Source organism: Schistocerca serialis, chromosome 6 (assembly GCF_023864345.2).
Source record: "Schistocerca serialis cubense isolate TAMUIC-IGC-003099 chromosome 6, iqSchSeri2.2, whole genome shotgun sequence".
NCBI lineage: Eukaryota > Metazoa > Arthropoda > Insecta > Orthoptera > Acrididae > Schistocerca > Schistocerca serialis.
The window spans coordinates 131,977,079-131,996,432 of NC_064643.1; the positions used below are offsets into that span (position 1 = coordinate 131,977,079).

General features: G+C 42.9%; 1 protein-coding gene across 2 annotated transcripts in view; it reads left to right on the forward strand.

Annotated features, from left to right (window-relative positions):
* Nucleotides 1–19,354, forward strand: part of LOC126484102 (methyl farnesoate epoxidase-like) — a 153,672-nt gene that overhangs the window by 72,115 nt on the left and 62,203 nt on the right. For both annotated transcript variants that reach the window (XM_050107479.1, XM_050107478.1), the window contains exon 3: nucleotides 15,258–15,497. In XM_050107479.1, coding sequence (XP_049963436.1) covers nucleotides 15,258–15,497 — 240 coding nt within the window. The remainder of the gene's footprint in view (nucleotides 1–15,257; nucleotides 15,498–19,354) is intronic.

Here is a 19,354-nt window from a genome sequence, read left to right on the forward strand (position 1 = left end):
CCTCTTATATGCAGGTTCCACACGTGTCTAACGGTAGGTGTACGCGCAGACCAGGGATACATACACTAAATTTGTCAAATGGGAAATACAGGGCAGAAAAAAAGAGAGATGAAGCAAACAGTATATAAATTCAAACGAAGAGCAAGCTAGTAAAGAACAATTCCCGTACGGGTTCTAGGGTGACGAGATGAACAAACGTGGTACATGGGATAAACAATTCTAAAAAATTGGACTTAAGCGGAAAAAAGGGAATACAAGAAATTAAGGTACAACTTTAATTAATTAACTACAGCTGATTAAAATTCCATTGCTTTATTTCTTAAGACACAAATTTTCAGTAGAGTTTTGAGCTTGTTCAAGAAATAACTGCAGAAAAATCCGAAGGAAAACTCTTGCAAATTGCACCGTTCCATCAGCATACTTACCATGGTTTCTATTGTGAATCTATTGCGCAGTTATCGATGAAAATGTTCTTTCAGCGACAATGTGTTACGGAAAACTTTAAAAGAAAGAACTCAGCGAGTTTTAACAGTTCTGAACAACATTCAATATATGTACTTTCATAAAAGTACTTTCCTCCTCTCTGACTACGAGGTAATGCACTAAATCCAAGAATATCTGTGTCTCTTTGACGTTCCAAACTGTTCAAGACATTGTACATCCCCCTAAATTTCAAAATTATTAACTCACATTGCAAAGGATACAACTCTTTTGTCCTTATCATCGCACCCTTTTCTTAGAGAATCCGCTGAAGGATCGCTTTCCATGCACCACCATTATGATGAGGGAATTCAGACCCAGTGATTGCCAACATTTGTTACATGCAGATCGTGCATTTCCCGTAAGGTTCAGTAAAACATCCTCATGATAAGTACCCAAAAAATTATTAGAGGTCTTTACATTCTTTAGTTTTCTTCAATTACTACATTTTATACATATTTTCTGCTTTAGCTAATCAAGTTCAGTATTATTAATAAAGGAAATAAGTTTGCTGAATCAGTCTGTGATAATCTCTACATATGAAAGGCAATATCCTCACTGACTAACTGACTGACTTCCTGCCTCATGATCGCACAGCCCAGACCGCTAAGGATGGAAACTTGAGACTTGGAGAAGGTGTGGACCTTATGCTATACACGTCGTTTAAGAAAGGAATTTTCGAAATTCCAACCGTAAGAAATAGGGTTTTTTGAAAAATGTCACTATTAAGGCAATTTTGAAGCTAAACCTACGAAAATTGATGTTTGGTTTCTCGATCAGAAACGAAGAAATACGTCTTTTACCATTTTTGGAAATTTAGCCCTATGGGGTTGAAATACTGGATCAAAGCTTTTTTTTTGAAAATATATCATTATTAATGAACTATAAATTATTTTAAAGCTACATCTATGAACATGGGTATTTGTCTTCTCGGTAACAAATAAAAATATACATGTTTAAGCGATTTTGGAAATTACAGGTCATAAGATTTTTTTTATGAAAATCTTTTATTCTGAAAGCATTTTTGAAGATAAATCTTTGAAAATTTAAATTTGGCTTCCAGTTAGAAACAAAAATAGGTGTTTCACTTCTTTTGGAAATTCAATCCCTATGGGGTGAAATAGGGGGTGAAACGTTTTATGAAAATATTTCATTGCGAAAACATTTTTAAAACTAAACTATTGAAAACTGGTGTTTGACTTCTCGGTTAGAGGTGAAAAAATATGTGATAATTAGCTCGACACCCTAGCTGCAAAGAGGCGTTGATGTACATCATTGGGGACATGTTGAAAATGTGTGCCCCGACCGGGACTAGAACCCGGGATTTCCTGCTTACATGGCAGACCATTAGAGCGTTTGCCATGTAAGCAGGACATCCCGGGTTCGAGTCCCGGTTGGGGCACACATTTTTCAACATGTCCTAATGATGTATATCAACGCCCTTTTGCAGCTATGGTGTCGATTTAATTATCATCTCATTCTAGAGAAGCTGCACGGTCATCAATTGTATCTGTTTTTTCGGAAACAGATACTACCTTCTCTGGAACCGAGCGACCGCTACGGTCGCAGGTTAGAATCCTGCCTCGGACATGGATGTGTGTGTGATGTCTTTAGGTTAGTTAGGTTTAATTAGTTCTAAGTTCTAGGCGACTGATGACCTCAGAAGTTAAGTCGCATAGTGCCCAGAGCCATTTTTTTAGATACTACCTTCATATATAGAAAAAATATGTTTTTCATTCTTTTTGGAAGTTCAACCACTAAGGGGGTGATCAGACTGATTAACTGACTGATCAACACCCACCCCAAACCGCTAGGGATGGAAACTTAAAGTTTGAAGAGAGTGTGGATCGTATACTGTAGGCATCGTTTATGAACGGATTGTCCAAAATTCCACTCCTAAGGGGGGAAAAGAGAATGAAAGGCTTTTTGAAAGTATGTCGCTCTTATGGGAATTTTGAAGCTAGAACTACGAAAACTGATATTTGGTTTTCCAGTCAGAAAATAAAAAATAACGTGTTTCAGCATTTTTGGACATTAAACCACTAAGGGGGTAAAATAGTGCGTGAAAGTTTTTTGAAAATAAATAATTATTAAAGAACTACTAAGTATTTTAAGGCTACGTCTATGACAACTGGCGTTTGATTTTTCGTTTAGAAATAAAAAACTACATGTTTTAGTGTTTCTGAAAATTCAACCCCTAAGGGAGTGCAGTAGGGGATGAAAAGTTTTAAGGAAATATTTCGTTACATTAAAATTTTTTTAAAAGCTAAACTTACGAAACTAGTATTTCACTTTTCGGTTAGAAATAAAGAAATATTTGTTTGGAAATGAAAGTTGCTATGGAAATATCTCCACAAGAACTCAAAAGGCATAATTAACGAAAACTTCGTTCTCCAGCTACCAGAATCGTTTTTTGATCGGAAATACATTTGGAAAAGACCACGCTTATATGGCCTTAATTAGAGTGAGAAGCTTAGAAGGTGTTGCAATTTGTGAACAGCTTAAAAATTCGATTAAACAGAAAAAAAAAATCTCTGCAGGCCATACGGTCCACGCGAGCGAAGCAGAGGGCGTAAACTCGTTGTGGATATTTTGAGAATAAAATCGTCTAGATCGCTTAATATATTGATTTACTTATAGCGTCATTTAAGCTACTGCCATCATCAGATCAAAACTTAGAACTTGAGGAAAATTGCTCAGTGTCGATCAGTAACCAACGGTTAAGGAGAGGTTTTACGGAATAAGACTGAACGCTGTTTTACAAGCTCTGAATTTTGATGTAATTATGTCCAGCTACGAGAACCGTTTTTTGATCAGAAATACAGTTGGAAAAGATATAGTTATATGGCCTTAATTAGCGTGAGAAGCTTAGAAGGCGTAGCTACAACTATGTCATAAATGATATAATACAAAGGAATCAAGACGGTTTTATTTAGAAAATAAATTCACCATCACATTATGTGTGTTATCGTAGGAGTTCTATTGGGCGTTGTCATTTCGTCTATTTAATCCCCTACTTCCGACACTGTTCATGGTTCTTCTGTTGCCTTTTTTTCCTTTGTTCCACTCAATCGTTAGGTAACGCTGCCTGTGAAACTCTCAAAACCTCTGTTCTTTAGATTTCTACCATTCCACATTTTTTTCAGTTTTTATTCTGGACATCATAATTAATACCTTATGGCTAGAGACTATATTCACTCCTGGAAATGCCTTGCAACATAATATCTGGTTTACGAATCTTTGTCTTACCATTACACAGTCAGTCTGAAACTCTCTGATGTCTACGTGTCTCTTCCACGTACACAACCTTCTTTCATGACTCTTAAACCAATTGCTTGCAATATTTAAACTCTGTTTTTTAATTAATATATTTCTGTGTCAGGTGAGACAATTACTTATTACCCAGTCGTATCAGGCGGTCTGTTAAAAAACAAAGAAAACAGAAGTAATAAAAAACTGGCAAAGTAATTACAAATCAAACTAACTTCTATAGACAACGATACATATTTCTGCACGTTTTGCAGCAACTTGAGAACAGAAGTCAGAAGGACGACCGAAGAAAGGCAGAAATACTGAATTCAGTGTTCCGAAACTGTTTCACTGCGGAAAATCGTAACACGGTCCCTGACTTCAGCCGTCGCACGGACGCCAAAATGGAAAATATTGAAATAAACGTTTTCGGAATTGAAAAACAACTGCTATCACTTAGTAGCGGAAAAGCATCCGGACCAGACGAGATACCCTTAAGATTCTACAGTGATTATGCTAAAGAACTTGCCCCCTTTCTATCAGCAATTTATCGTAGATCGCTGGAAGAACGTAAAGTACCTAGCGACTGGAAGAAAGCGCAGGTCGTTCCCATTTTCAAGAAGGGTCATAAATCAGATGCGAATAATTATAGGCCTATTTCGCTTACGTCAATCTGTTGTAGAATAATGGAACATGTTTTGTGTTCTCGTATTATGACGTTCTTAGATAATACAAATCTCCTTCATCATAACCAACATGGATTCCGCAAACAGAGATCATGTGAAACTCAGCTCGCCCTATTTGCCCAAGAAATTCACAGTGCCGTAGACACTGGCGAGCAGATTGATGCCGTATTCCTGGACTTCAGGAAGGCATTTGATACGGTTCCGCACTTACGTTTAGTGAAAAAAATACGAGCTTACGGAATATCGGACCAGGTTTGTGATTGGATTCAGGATTTCCTAGAAGAAAGAACACAACATGTCATTCTTAACGGTTCAAAATCTGCAGATGTAGAGGTAATTTCGGGAGTACCGCAGGGAAGCGTGATAGGACCTTTATTGTTTACAATATACATAAATGACTTAGTTGACAACATCGGTAGCTCCGTGAGGCTATTTGCAGATGACACGGTTGTCTACAAGAAAGTGGCAACATCAGAAGACTCGTACGTACTCCAGGAGGACCTGCAGAGGATTAATGCGTGGTGCGACAGCTGCCAGCTTTCCCTAAACGTAGATAAATGTAATATAATGCGCATACATAGGGGCAGAGATCCGTTCCAGTGCGATTATGCCATAGGTGGTAAATCACTGGAAGCGGTAACGACCGTAAAATACTTAGGAGTTACTATCCGGAGCGATCTGAAGTGGAATGATCACATAAAACAAATAGTGGGAAAAGCAGGCGCCAGGTTGAGATTCATAGGAAGAATTCTAAGAAAATGTGACTCATCGACGAAAGAAGTAGCTTACAAAACGCTTGTTCGTCCGATTCTTGAGTATTGCTCATCAGTATGGGACCCTTACCAGGTTGGATTAATAGAAGAGATAGACATGATCCAGCGAAAAGCAGCGCGATTCGTCATGGGGACATTTAGTCAGCGCGAGAGCGTTACGGAGATGCTGAACAAGCTCCAGTGGCGGACACTTCAAGAAAGGCGTTACGCAATACGGAGAGGTTTATTATCGAAATTACGAGAGAGCACATTCCGGGAAGAGATGGGCAACATATTACTACCGCCCACATATATCTCGCGTAATGATCACAACGAAAAGATCCGAGAAATTAGAGCAAATACGGAGACTTACAAGCGGTCGTTCTTCCCACGCACAATTCGTGAATGGAACAGGGAAGGGGGGATCAGATAGTGGTACAATAAGTACCCTCCGCCACACACCGTAGGGTGGCTCGCGGAGTATAGATGTAGATGTAGATGTAATGTGATCATATAGCATCTACGAGCTGACTGTTGGAGATGAAGGCTGCAGTGACTACGTAATAGTATAAAGTTAGTACATAACGCTAAAATCGGGAATTAAGAGGACCTTCAGTGTATTTTCCTTTGACAGTCCGCCAAATTACGATCTGTGTGAAATTCCACCAGGCGACTTTGCCCGTCAATCCATTCCCGTACCCCATATTCTTCTGCTATTTTTCTCCTCCCACTGTTGAATTCCAATCTCCCATACCAACTGATTTTTCGTCACCATTAAAGAGCATTATTTTATCTCATTGCCTATTCTTTCAGTTAATTCATAATCTGCGGAGCTGGTAGGCATATACACAGTTGTCAGAAAAGTCGTGGGAAACCTCCTAATATGGTATCGGATCTTCTTTTGTCCGGCGTAGTGCAGCAACTAGGTGTGGCCCGGACTCAACAAGTCATTGGGAGTCCCATGCAGAGGTATTCAGCCATGCTGTCTCTATAGCCACCCACACTTGTGATAGTGTTGAGGGTGCAGGATTGTGTGCGCGAACTAACCTCTCGATTATGTCCCATGAATGTTCTATGGGATTCACGTCGGGCGATCTGGGTCACCAGATCATTCGCTTCGAAGCAATTGCGAATAATTGTGAGCTGGTGACGTGGCGCTTAGTCATCCATAAAAATTCTATCGTTGTTTGGGAACATGAAGTCCATGAATGGCTGCAAATGCTCCCCAAGTAGCCAAAGATAACCGAGGACTCAGTCTGTTCCACGAAAACGCAGCCCACGCCATTATGAAGCCACCACCAGCTTGCACAGAGCCTGGTTGACAATCTGGGTCCATGGCTTCGTTGGGACTGCGCCACTCTTGAACTCTACAATCAGCTCTTACCAATAGTAATCGGGACTTATCTGACCAGGCTGCGGTTTCCCAGTCGTCTAGGGTTGGTTGGTTTGGGGAAGGAGACCAGACAGCGTGGTCATCGGTCTCATCGGATTAGGGAAGGATGGGGAAGGAAGTCGGCCGTGCCCTTTCAGAGGAACCATCCCGGCATTTGCCTGGAGTGATTTAGGGAAATCACGGAAAACCTAAATCAAGATGGCCGGACGCGGGATTGAACCGTCGTCCTTCCGAATGCGAGTCCAGTGTGTAACCACTGTGCCACCTCGCTCGGTAGTCGTCTAGGGTCCAGCCGATGTGGTCACGAGTCAGGAAAGGCACTGTAGGCGATGTAGTGCTGTTAGCAAAGGCTCTCGTGTCGGTCGTCTGCTGCCATAGCCTATTAACGCCAAATTTTGGCGTCCAGTCCTTGCGGATCCATTCGTCCTACGTCCCACACTGATTTCTACTGCTATTTCATGCAGTGTTGCTTGTCTGTTAGCACTGACAACTCTACGCAAACTACGCTGCTCTCGGTCGTTAAGTGAAGGCCATCAGCCATTCCGTTGTCAGAGGTAATGGCAGAAATTTGAAATTCTCGGCACTCTCTTTACACTGTGGATTTAGGAATGCTGAATCTCCGAAATGTAATGTCCCATGCGTCTACCTCCAATTACCATTCCACGTTCAAAGTTTGTTAATTCGCTTTGTGAGGCCATAATCACGTCGGAAACCTCTTCACATGAATCACTTGAGAACAAATGACAGCTCCGCCAATGCGCTGCCCTTTTACGCCTTGTGTACGCGACACTGCCGCGATGTGTACATATCCATATCGCTATCCTACGACTTTTGTCACTTCAGTGCGTGAAGACGTTCATGTTCAAATGTGGTGTTTATTTCGAGCAATATAGTTAAATTAAACCTGTTATAATACTGATAGTAACTCATTTGATTGCTGATATTGTCAGCAACGGTAGCTGTTCCGATGTCTGCAACTTTTAAACGAAAGTTTACAGTGATATTCGAAATAAAAAAATACATTGTTGAAGGACTTAACACATTGATTAGGAGAAATCATAATGTCGTGCAGTATATGAGAGAAATTAAGTCTTGCGTAACACAAAAAACGTTAGATTGCTGTCGTTGGCAGCAGCTGCAATCACGAAAACTATCGACCTCTACCGATATTTATCGAGGTGAACTATGGGGCTGAGCAACAAATCGACAGGGCAGATAACAGCTGCCAATATTAGAGGCGGCCCTGGACGGTTTGGTCCTTAACTAACCCACATGTAAGCAATTACACGCTCGGCAGACGATCAGCGATCGTTAAGAACTTGTCAAGTCAGAAAGCTATGTCACCATTTTACCCTTTACCCCCCCCCCCCCCCCCCCTCTCTTTCTCTTAGCTTTTCCGGGGCGAGAAGTAAGTCCCTGGAGCGGTGAGGGGGCAGGGATGTAACACAATTATCGATATTACCTTTAATGTTCTTATCTAACTTCATTGTCTGGTTTTACTTAATGTGACTTCTATATAACTATAATCTTTGAGGTAACATCCATTTAATAGTTTTATTCATTATGTTTGATAATTTATGTAATTACACTCCTGGAAATGGAAAAAAGAACACATTGACACCGGTGTGTCAGACCCACCATACATGCTCCAGACACTGCGAGAGGGCTGTACAAGCAATGATCACACGCACGGCACAGCGGACACACCAGGAAGCGCGGTGTTGGCCGTCGAATGGCGCTAGCTGCGCAGCATTTGTGCACCGCCGCCGTCAGTGTCAGCCAGTTTGCCGTGGCATACGGAGCTCCATCGCAGTCTTTAACACTGGTAGCATGCCGCGACAGCGTGGACGTGAACCGTATGTGCAGTTGACGGACTTTGAGCGAGGGCGTATAGTGGGCATGCGGGAGGCCGGGTGGACGTACCGCCGAATTGCTCAACACGTGGGGCGTGAGGTCTCCACAGTACATCGATGTCATCGCCAGTGGTCGGCGGAAGGTGCACGTGCCCGTCGACCTGGGACCGGACCGCAGCGACGCACGGATGCACGCCAAGAACGTAGGATCCTACGCAGTGCCGTAGGGAACCGCACTGCCACTTCCCAGCAAATTAGGGACACTGTTGCTCCTGGGGTATCGGCGAGGACCATTCGCAACCGTCTTCATGAAGCTGGGCTACGGTCCCGCACACCGTTAGGCCGTCTTCCGCTCACGCCCCAACATCGTGCAGCCCGCCTCCAGTGGTGTCGCGACAGGCGTGAATGGAGGGACGAATGGAGACGTGTCGTCTTCAGCGATGAGAGTCGCTTCTGCCTTGGTGCCAATGATGGTCGTATGCGTGTTTGGCGCCGTGCAGGTGAGCGCCACAATCAGGACTGCATACGACCGAGGCACACAGGGCCAACACCCGGCATCATGGTGTGGGGAACGATCTCCTACACTGGCCGTACACCACTGGTGATCGTCGAGGGGACACTGAATAGTGCACAGTACATCCAAACCGTCATCGAAACCATCGTTCTACCATTCCTAGACCGGCAAGGGAACTTGCTGTTCCAAGAGGACAATGCACGTCCGCATGTATCGCGTGCCACCCAACGTGCTCTAGAAGGTGTAAGTCAACTACCCTGGCCAGCAAGATCTCCGGATCTGTCCCCCATTGAGCATGTTTGGGACTGGATGAAGCGTCGTCTCACGCGGTCTGCACGTCCAGCTGAGGCGCCAGGTGGAAATGGCATGGCAAGCCGTTCCACAGGACTAAATCCAGCATCTCTACGATCGTCTCCATGGGAGAATAGCAGCCTGCATTGTTGCGAAAGGTGGATATACACTGTACTAGTGCCGACATTGTGCATGCTCTGTTGCCTGTGTCTATGTGCCTGTGGTTCTGTCAGTGTGATCATGTGATGTATCTGACCCCAGGAATGTGTCAATAAAGTTTCCCCTTCCTGGGACAATGAATTCACGGTGTTCTTATTTCAATTTCCAGGAGTGTATAATTGATCCTCAGGTGTAATACCAAAAGTAACGTGACGTAAAAGAATGTAAAAAGCTAAAAATTTATTTGTAATACTGGGTCATACTTAGGGAAAGTAAGTTTGTTAATCATTAAAACTTAGAGGGAAGTCGCTGAGCAACGGACCTGGCTAGGCAGGAACAGAAACGGCGGATCTGGCGGTCAAACTGCGAGGCTCCTGTGTGGCTTGAGTCAGTCAGTCGGTGGCTAGCAGGATACGGGTGCGCATCTTGTGAACTGAAAGGGGCGAGAAGAACTGCAAGATTATATGATGTGGTCTAGTATGCGGAAATAATGATGCTTGTTATTCATGGCATACTCTGGTTAGCTCTGTACTATGAAACTCCGACGTTAAGAAGAGAACTCTCAGAGCTTGTTGCACAGGAAGAGCAATGGATACTTTCGTCGCCTTTTTTCAATAGCTCAGGAGATCGTCGCTGCCACCACTGTATAATTGCTGCACAATTGCATGGTCCAGTTATGTGGTTTCGTTTCCAGTATCAAGTTTGTGTTCTGTAAACTTTGTGTTGAGCCACTGTGTTTTATCGTTAGTCAGTTACCTAGACAGATTCCATGCCAAGTGCTACGATACATCCGGGTATCCTACTGTAAAGCAATTATCTTCTTTAACGAAAGTTGGGAAATTTTGTGGAGTTGTAAAGCACATAATTGTTTAGTGAGTATAAGTTTTGAAATACTCCACATAGTTTGGATAAATATGTAGTTAAAGATTCATCAAAGTACAATTAATAAGAGAAGACTTAAGGTATTTAGTTCAAAGATTTTTTTAAATAATAGTGGTTACAATTTCATATGTTGTGTAGTTAACAGTGTTGTCCATTTTGTGTGGTGAGTAAAGTTTTCAGCCTCGATATGAGTCTCCGGTAGATTAGTTTCTGGGTCCCCATGCTAATAATTGAGCCAAATTTAAATGTCATATTACAATTATAGCAATCAAGAATTAGCTACTGGCTACAATTATTCATACTATAGTAGATCCAGGTGTCGCATGTTCCATTTGAACTAAATAACACACTGAAGAGCCAAACAAACTGATACATCTGCCTAATATTGTATAGGGTCACCGCGAACACGCAAAAGTGCCTCAACACGACGTGGCATTGACTTGATTAGAGTCTGAAGTAGTGCTGGAGAGAATTGACACCATGAATCCTGCAGGGCTGTCCATAAATCCGTAAGAGTACGACCGGGTGGAGATCTCTTGTGAACAGTACGTTGCAAGGCTTCCCAGATATGCTCAATAATGTTCATTTCTGGGGAGTTTGGTGAGCAGCGGAAATGTTTAAACTCAGAAGAGTGTTCCTGGAGCCACTCTATAGCAATTCTGGACGTGTGGGGTGTCGCATTGTCCCGCTGGAATTGCCCTAGTCCGTCAGAATCCATAGTGGACGTGAATGGATGTAGGTGATCAGGCAGGATGCTTACATACGTGTCACTTGTCAGTCTCGTATCCAGACGTATCAAGGGTCCCATATCACTCCAACAGCACACGCCCAACATCATTAGAGAGCCTCTACCAGCATGAACGGTCCCCTGCTGAATCAGTGTTCATGGATTGATGAGGTTGTCTCCATACCGTATACCTCCACCCGCTCGATAATATTTGAAACGAGATTCCTCCGGCCAGGCAATATGTTTCCCGGCATCAACAGTCCAATGTCAGTGTTGACGGGCTCAGGCGAGGCGTAAAGCTTTGTGTCACGCAGTCATCAAGGGTACACGAGTAGGCCTTCGGCTCCGAAAGCCATTATAGATGATGTTTCGTTGAATGGTTCGCACGCTGACACTTGTTGATGGCTCAGTACTGAAATCTGAAGCAGTTTGCGGAGGGTTTGCCCTTCTGTCACGTTGAGCGATTCTCTTCAGTCGTGTTGGTCCCGTTCTTGCAGGGTATTTTTTCCGGCTGCAGCGATGTCGGAGATTTGATGTTTTACCGGGTGCCTGATGTTCACGGTACACTCGTGATATGGTCGGACGGGAAAATCCCCACTTCATCGCTGCCTCGGAGATGCTGTGTCCCATTGCTCGTGCGTCGACTGTGACACCATGTTCAAACTCTCTTAAATCTTGATAACCTGCCACTGTAGCAGCAGTAACAGATCTGCCCCAGATACTTTTTGTTTTATATAGGCGTTGTCGACCACAGCGTCGTGTTCTGCCTGTTTACATATTTCTGTATTTGAATACGCATGCTTATACCAGTTTCTTTGGCGCTTCAGTGTATAAAGTAGAGAATATTTCTTGAGAATGAAAATAATGATTAGTACAAAAGATACTATTATTTCATAACTATTTCAATAGTAGTAATTTCCTATAATCAAACTGACAAGAGAATCTCTTGTCCATGTCAGTAGTGTTACGCTATTAGTAATCATTTTCCTATAATTATCATTGTATTCCTACTGTAATAAGCATAGTAATTGTTATTGAGAGCTAGTTGTTGCCTAAACGCATTAATACTCCTCCCGTGTAGTTCAAGTCAAATCACTGGTACATTACTTGCCACACTGTGGTATTGTCTGGTATCTTATCAGCAAAACAGGAGTTCAGTATCAAGTAAAGTCAAGCCCAACAGTTAACTTTCTTTATGAAGCATGCTAGTACTGGGTACAACTTTGAGTAATTAGGCTGACGAACGTTTCCTTTTACGTAATTATAGTTTACTTGATTACTAATAGAACCTCGGTTCAATTCCCGTTTACCTTACTACTGATTTCTTTCAATAGCAATCTTTCGGGAAGCAAATGCAGTTCAACACCTTGTGTAGCGTTCGCTGTGTTCTTTAGTGGTTTGGTATTTAACTAATTTGTAAATGAAAATGATAATCTTATTTCATTACATTGAGCAATTACTAAATAATTTTTTTTCTCCTGGCTACAGATTTGGTCAAGCTACTAAAGAAATCCAAGTTAACATTGAGTTAAAGTGTTGTCTGTAAGTTGTGCAAGTGTCACTAAATCACAGTTCATACAACAGATTCTATACAACTATTGATTATCATGGAAACAGTTATCTTCAGCAAAATGATCATTAAAACCACCGAATATCAGCCGCGCACAACACTGACGTATGTTACCTGAAACAATATTCTTCGCAACTCGTGCGTAATTAATTTCGGCTCCATACATCAGCTAGAAAAGTTTGTTATATGGATAGTGCTATGAGCACTGTTTTTAAAGAACCAATCTGATTCATACTATTTTCATTAAAATGAGTACGGGACCACCGGTGCACATTTATTTTTACACATTTTTATTACCTTCGGCATTTATGTCTGCAGAGTTGCGTAATAGAATTTGCCGCTGAGATAATTGTTAAGATGGCGGCAGACAATTGATAGAGACTTTCTATTGTTAGAGCAAATAGGATAAGTATTTGAAATGCTTATTAAAGTTTACTTTCGTATTGTGCACTATTTAGGCTTCATCAAGCAAACATTTGATTTTTTCCTAAGGAAAACACAGACAAAGACGCGATACAAATCGCTATCATCAATCACTACACTCCTTGCAGCGGAAAGAAATGATTAACACAGATAATGCTTACTGAGAGAGGAATTAAAGTTACAAATAATTATTCACTCATATTTATAATAATAATGAACTCTATTCTCAAGTAATAATTAAAAAATAATTACAATTTCTTAACAATTTGATATGCGTCTTGCGTCCGCAACCTACAAAAGCCAACCAACAAAAGGTAAAAACAAAGGAAGACAAACGCAGATCGTAAAAGGAATTTACAATTATCATTGTCTTTGTATGATACACATAGATATGTCCAATTACATCATAAAATATTATATAAATAATTAATATTTATTTCACAGATTTTTCGTATGTCGGATAGATAATGTTTATAACTGTTAGAGGCATAATTTCCTCTCGTCGCACTGTAGCTAAAATTTATCTCGTGGGTGTTACACTTGCCATTACACTCAGTCACGGTCATAAAATAAACATCCTTTCACAGGAATAACGTTATCAGAATATCACTAATTTAATAGCAGCCGGCAGCGTTGTATTGGCTGCAGCCCCGCCACCTCAGGTTAACGTTTCAGTAACCAAAGTGACAAAAAGTTACGTGAGATGGTCTTGTTAATGTTTCCAATGATTCCGCCTAAACTGTTATACGATATTCGGAAGTTACGCTTGTCCACAGGGAAAATTTCACCTCAACGAAAGATCTTTTGGATTTGTTCTTCCTTTGGATTTAATTTGGTATTAATGGAAGAACTGTGACAATCGTGTGATTTTCAGAATCATAAAAAAAATTGTCTCACGATACGGCAACAGTTCATGTTTAGAATACGGATTCCAACCATGTTGCCAAATGTTTTCTGGAATTACCCTGCAGTTTCAGTTTTTATGATGAAAAGTGTGTTTAAATATGGTACGAAAATTCCAGACTGCACTGTATTCACATTTGATGGCTTCACCAATGCTAAACCAACTATAAAACTTTTCCAGACTGAAGCGCCTAGAACCGCACGGCCACATCGGCCGGCGGTATAGTGACAAAAATGTAAGTTACATAGCAAACATATGTACATATTGCAGGCCACTGATGATGCGTTGCAGAAAATAAGGGCGGAACGCGTATGGCACTAAAATTGTGTTTTATTCAGACACACGGGATTAGCCGAGAGGTCTAGGGCGCTGCAGTCATGGACAGTGCGGCTAGTCCCGGCGGAGGTTCGAGTCCTCCCTCGGGCATGGGTGTGTGTGTTTGTCCATAGGATATTTAGGTTAATTAGTGTGTAAGCTTAGGGACTGATGACCTTAGCAGTTAAGTCCCATAAGATTTCACACACATTTGAACATTTTTTGTTTTATTCAGTTGCTGTCAGACAGTCCATAAGAAAAATTATCAATGTACCGTAATATTACACGCAACTGAGGAAGACAGGACTACATAAGTTGAAGATGTCAAGTTAATGATCCTGAACTAATTGATAGCAGTTTCTTGGTTCAAATGGCTCTGAGCACTATGGGACTTAACATCTATGGTCATCAGTCCCCTAGAACTTAGAACTACTTAAACCTAACTAACCTAAGGACAGCACACAACACCCAGCCATCACGAGGCAGAGAAAATCCATGACCCCGCCGGGAATCGAACCCGGGAACCCGGGCGTGGGAAGCGAGAACGCTACCGCACGACCACGAGATGCGGGCAGCAGTTTCTTGGATTAAGCTAAGAGAAACGTGAATTTTGATGAGCAAAGCGAAATGTTGGCGCTAAAACTTTGTTGATATACAATGGCAAGCTTCAAAATTCTATGTATTCCTTATACTTATTCTGTTGTTCACTACGCGCAGTGGTTGAAAATGTTCTGTTTCATGTGAGAAAATGTCGTAATGTATGTAGTATCTTATAATACAATAAATTTACCTCTTATTATCCTATTATCCTATAATCACCTGATTTATGGAATTTTTTGAGCATTCATTTATCTCTTCGGTAAAATTTACTTGTTGTGGCATACCAGTAATTAGCCCTGAGTGCCTCAAATCGATGCGGTGCCTCCCGGACAGTATAACGCTGTCCGTCACTCAACTGCTTGTAATTCCTGGAAATGAATATTTAACTTTTAACTTTGTTTTGATTGTAACGCTGTGTGACGTGTGAGTGGTGACAAGAACTTGTGGTCGTGTTGCCAGGCCCTCCGTGCCTGCCCGTGCTGGGCAGTGTCCTGTCCCTGGCTGGTGCGAAGCCGCACCTGCGGCTGGAGGCGTGGCGCGAGCAGTACGGCCCGGTGGTGGGGCTCGTGCTGCCCGGAAGCGTCCCCGCCGTCGCCGTCTGCGGCGCCGACGCCGTCTTCGAGACGCTGCGCCGGGACGAATTCCAGGGCCGGCCCGACGACCCAGACCTGCGGGAGCGCACGCTCAACCAGCGCCTCGGTCAGCACCACCCTCTGCTCTCACACCCGCTACATTCAATTCACTGCTCAGTAATCTAGTTTTCTTTCACGCCAAGTGTAGTGTTACATCTACAGGGTGAAAATTAGTTAAACCGACAAACTCTGGGAGGTTGTAGGGGACATTAAAACAAATATTTTTCCCTAATGTCATTTTTTCCTATGAGGATTATTTAAACCGGTGGAGGCCACATTACACTCGTCACTTTTAGAGGCCGTATTACGCTCTTCAGTTGTTAGAGGGGTATTACGCTCATCAGTTGTAGGCAACTGCTGTCCACCAGTGTAGTGGTGCATTGTCTCTGTTTACTAATGGAGCGATACACCTGCAGTGAATACACCGATATGGTTGGTGCTTACGACGAAACGCACCACAATGGACGAGCTGCACAGCGGGTTTTTTCAACAACTATATCCTAATCGCCGTATCCCGCATCAAATGACCTTTGCTGCTGTGTACCAAGGTCCGCGTGAGACCGGGTCATACAGCACATTTCCTGGACAGGGACGCCGTCGCACGGTAAGAACGCTGCAATTTGAGGAAGCTGTCTTGCAGCATGTGGAATTGAAGTTAAAATCTTCTGGGTTATTAGGCCGCGTCATGTTTCTTCTAAAATGTTCGACCCCTCTGCTGGGATTTTCCTCAGGATCTTTTGGTGTCCACTACTGCTAGAACAGCAGAACTAGCAGTAGTGGACACCAAAAGATCCTGAGCATGATCCCAGCAGAGGGGTCGAAATGTCGAACTTTTTAGAAGAAACATGACGCGGCCTCATAACACAGAAGATTTTAACTTCGGTGACAACGGCCACGAAAGCCTGCAGACTTACATACAGCATGTGGTATTGCTGGAAGACGTCCCGCTCCCTACAAGACAACGCATGTGGTTCCAACATGACGGGGCGCCGACACATTTCAGTCGTCGTGTGCGTCGATTCCTGGACCGACGGTTCCCAGAAACGCGGATTGGTAGAGGTGCTCCGGTACCATGGCCTGCTCGATCCCCAGATGTGTCCCCTCTGGACTTTTTTGTGTGGGGAGAGATGCGCAGCATTGTTTAGGCTACTCCTGTTGCATCAGAAGAGGATCTGGTTGCCCGAATAGTAGCAGCAGCAGGAACAATTCAGGACACTCCTGCGGTTTTTGCCCGTGTCAGACAGAATGTGATCCGACGGTGTAACCTTTGTTTACGTGTCAATGGAGGCATTTTTGAATGTATACTGTAATTGAAATTGGGTTGTGTTAATGTGTTGTCTCTTGGTCATAAATAAATGGAAAAGTGTTTGCTGGTTTAATTAATTTGCCACCAGAGAAATCTTCCTCTACCGGTTTAAATACTCCTCACAGGAAGAAATGGCATTAGGGAAAAATATTTGTTTTGATGTCCCCTACAACCTCCCAGAGTTTGTCGGTTTAAACACTTTTCACCCTGTATATCCACTGATGAGCTTAGTACCTAAGTAACAGTTTGGTTCATTTGTGGAAAGTTATACAACAATGAACGTGCGTGGAATCTATTCGACAACTCACTGATGGGTTTCCGGATGTATGTGGCACCATATCTCTACACGTAGGCCACGTATTTCCCATAAATTATGGGTCAGTAGTTCGTGGATGCCGAACTGGTGACCAATACCATCCCACATGTGTTCCATCAGGTTCAGATCAGACGAATTTAGTGAACAAGACAACAATGTGAGCTCACTGTGAGTCTTCTAAAACCATTGTAGCATTATTCTGGCCTGGCGACAGTGACAGTCATCCTGCTGGAAAATGCCATCGTCATTGCTGATCACACGGATCATGAAGCAATTCAAGGTGACCGTAGAAATGTTGACATGGTCCACAGTGATGGTACCTCCAATTACTACCACAGTTCCAATGGAAGCGCAGGTGAATCTCCCTCATAATATAATACTGCCCCAATGGTCTGCAACCACAGTGCAGAGCAAGTTTCGATCTCCTTTTCGCCTCGATGACGGCGTATACTGACAAGACTAGCGGCCTAGTGTAATGTGATTCATCTGACCAACAACATGTTTCCATTCATCGCAGTCCACACTTGTTGATGCTGTGCCTACTGGATTCGTAATTTATGATGTCTTTGACTCAATGTGGTAACTTGTAGGGTTCGTCAGAACTTAATGCTTCAAATCATGTCTGCACCAGTATTGTACTCGTTGGATCTGACACAGATAGTCGCCTATCATGCTTTACAGAGCGTGCATCCTTTCGACCACCAAATTCTATGATCAGGCGAGGTCCTCAAAATCTTGTCGTATACTCGTGGTATGTTTTCCTTCTACCACTTTCCATAGATGCTTAGGGCAGTAGCGCACCAACAATCGATCAAGATCGGCATTTCCGATGATGAGGATGATTTATGGCGGAGGGCGATAAACAGCAAGGTCATCAGCGGGCATTTCCGAGATCCTCATTCTACGCTACAGGCTATATGACTGTACCATTCTTTAAAGGCTTTATGTCAGAGGATTTCGGCCCATATCACGCTACAATGATCCCCATTCGCGTGTGCTCTACTTATACAGAGTGGTCCATTGATAGTGACCGGGCCAAGTATCTCACGAAATAAGCATCAAACGAAAAACTACAAAGAAAGAAACTCGTCTAGCTTGAAGGGGGAAACCTGATGGCGCTATGGTTGGCCCGCTAGATGGCGCTGCCATAGGTTCAAAAATGTTCAAATGTGTGTGAAATCTTATGGGACTTAACTTCAAGGTCATCAGGCCCTAAGCTTACACACTACTTAACCTAAAGTATCCTAAGGACACACACACACACACCCATGCCCGAGGGAGGACTTGAACCTCCACCGGGACCAGCCGCTGCCATAGGTCAAAGGGATATCAACTGCGTCTTTTTAAATAGGAACCCCCATTTTTTATTACATATTCGTGTAGTTCGTAAAGAAATATGAATGTTTTAGTTGGACCACTTTTTTTGCTTTGTGATAGATGGCGCTGTAATAGTCACAAACGTATAAGTACGTCGTATCACGTAACATTCCGCCAGTGCGGACGGTATTTGCTTCGTGATACATTGCCCGTATTAAAATGGACCGTTCGCCAGTTGCGAAAAAGGCCGATATCGTGTTGATCAAAATGACCAACGGGCGCGTGCTACGTACGCTGCTCGGTATCCTGGACGACATCATCCAAGTGTCCGGACCATTCGCCGGATAGTTACGTTATTTAAGGAAACAGAAGTGTTCAGCCACATGTGGAACCTCAACCACGATCTGCAACAAATGATGATGCCCAAGTAGGCGTTTAAGCTGCTGTCGCGGCTAATCCGCACATCAGTAGTAGACAAATTGGGCGAGAATCGGGAATCTCAAAAACGTCGGTGTTGAGAATGCTACATCAACATCAACTGCACCCGTACCATATTTCTATGCACCAGGAATTGCATGGCGACGACTTTGAACGTCGTGTACAGTTCTGCCACTGGGCACAAGAGAAATTACGGGACGATGACAGATTTTTTGCGTGCGTTCTATTTAGCGACGAAGCGTCATTCACCAACAGCGGTAACGTAAACCGGCATAATATGCACTATTGGGCACTATTGGGCGACCTTGGCGGGTTAATGTATGGTGCGGCATTATGGGAGGAAGGATAATTGGCGCCCATTTTATTGATGGCAATCTAAATGGTGCAACATATGCTGGTTTCCTACGTAATGTTCTACCGATGTTACTACAAAATGTTTCACTGCGTGACTGAATGGCGATGTACTTCCAACATGATGGATGTCCGGCACATAGCTTGCGTGCGGTTGAAGCGGTACTGAATATCATATTTCATGACAGGTGGATTG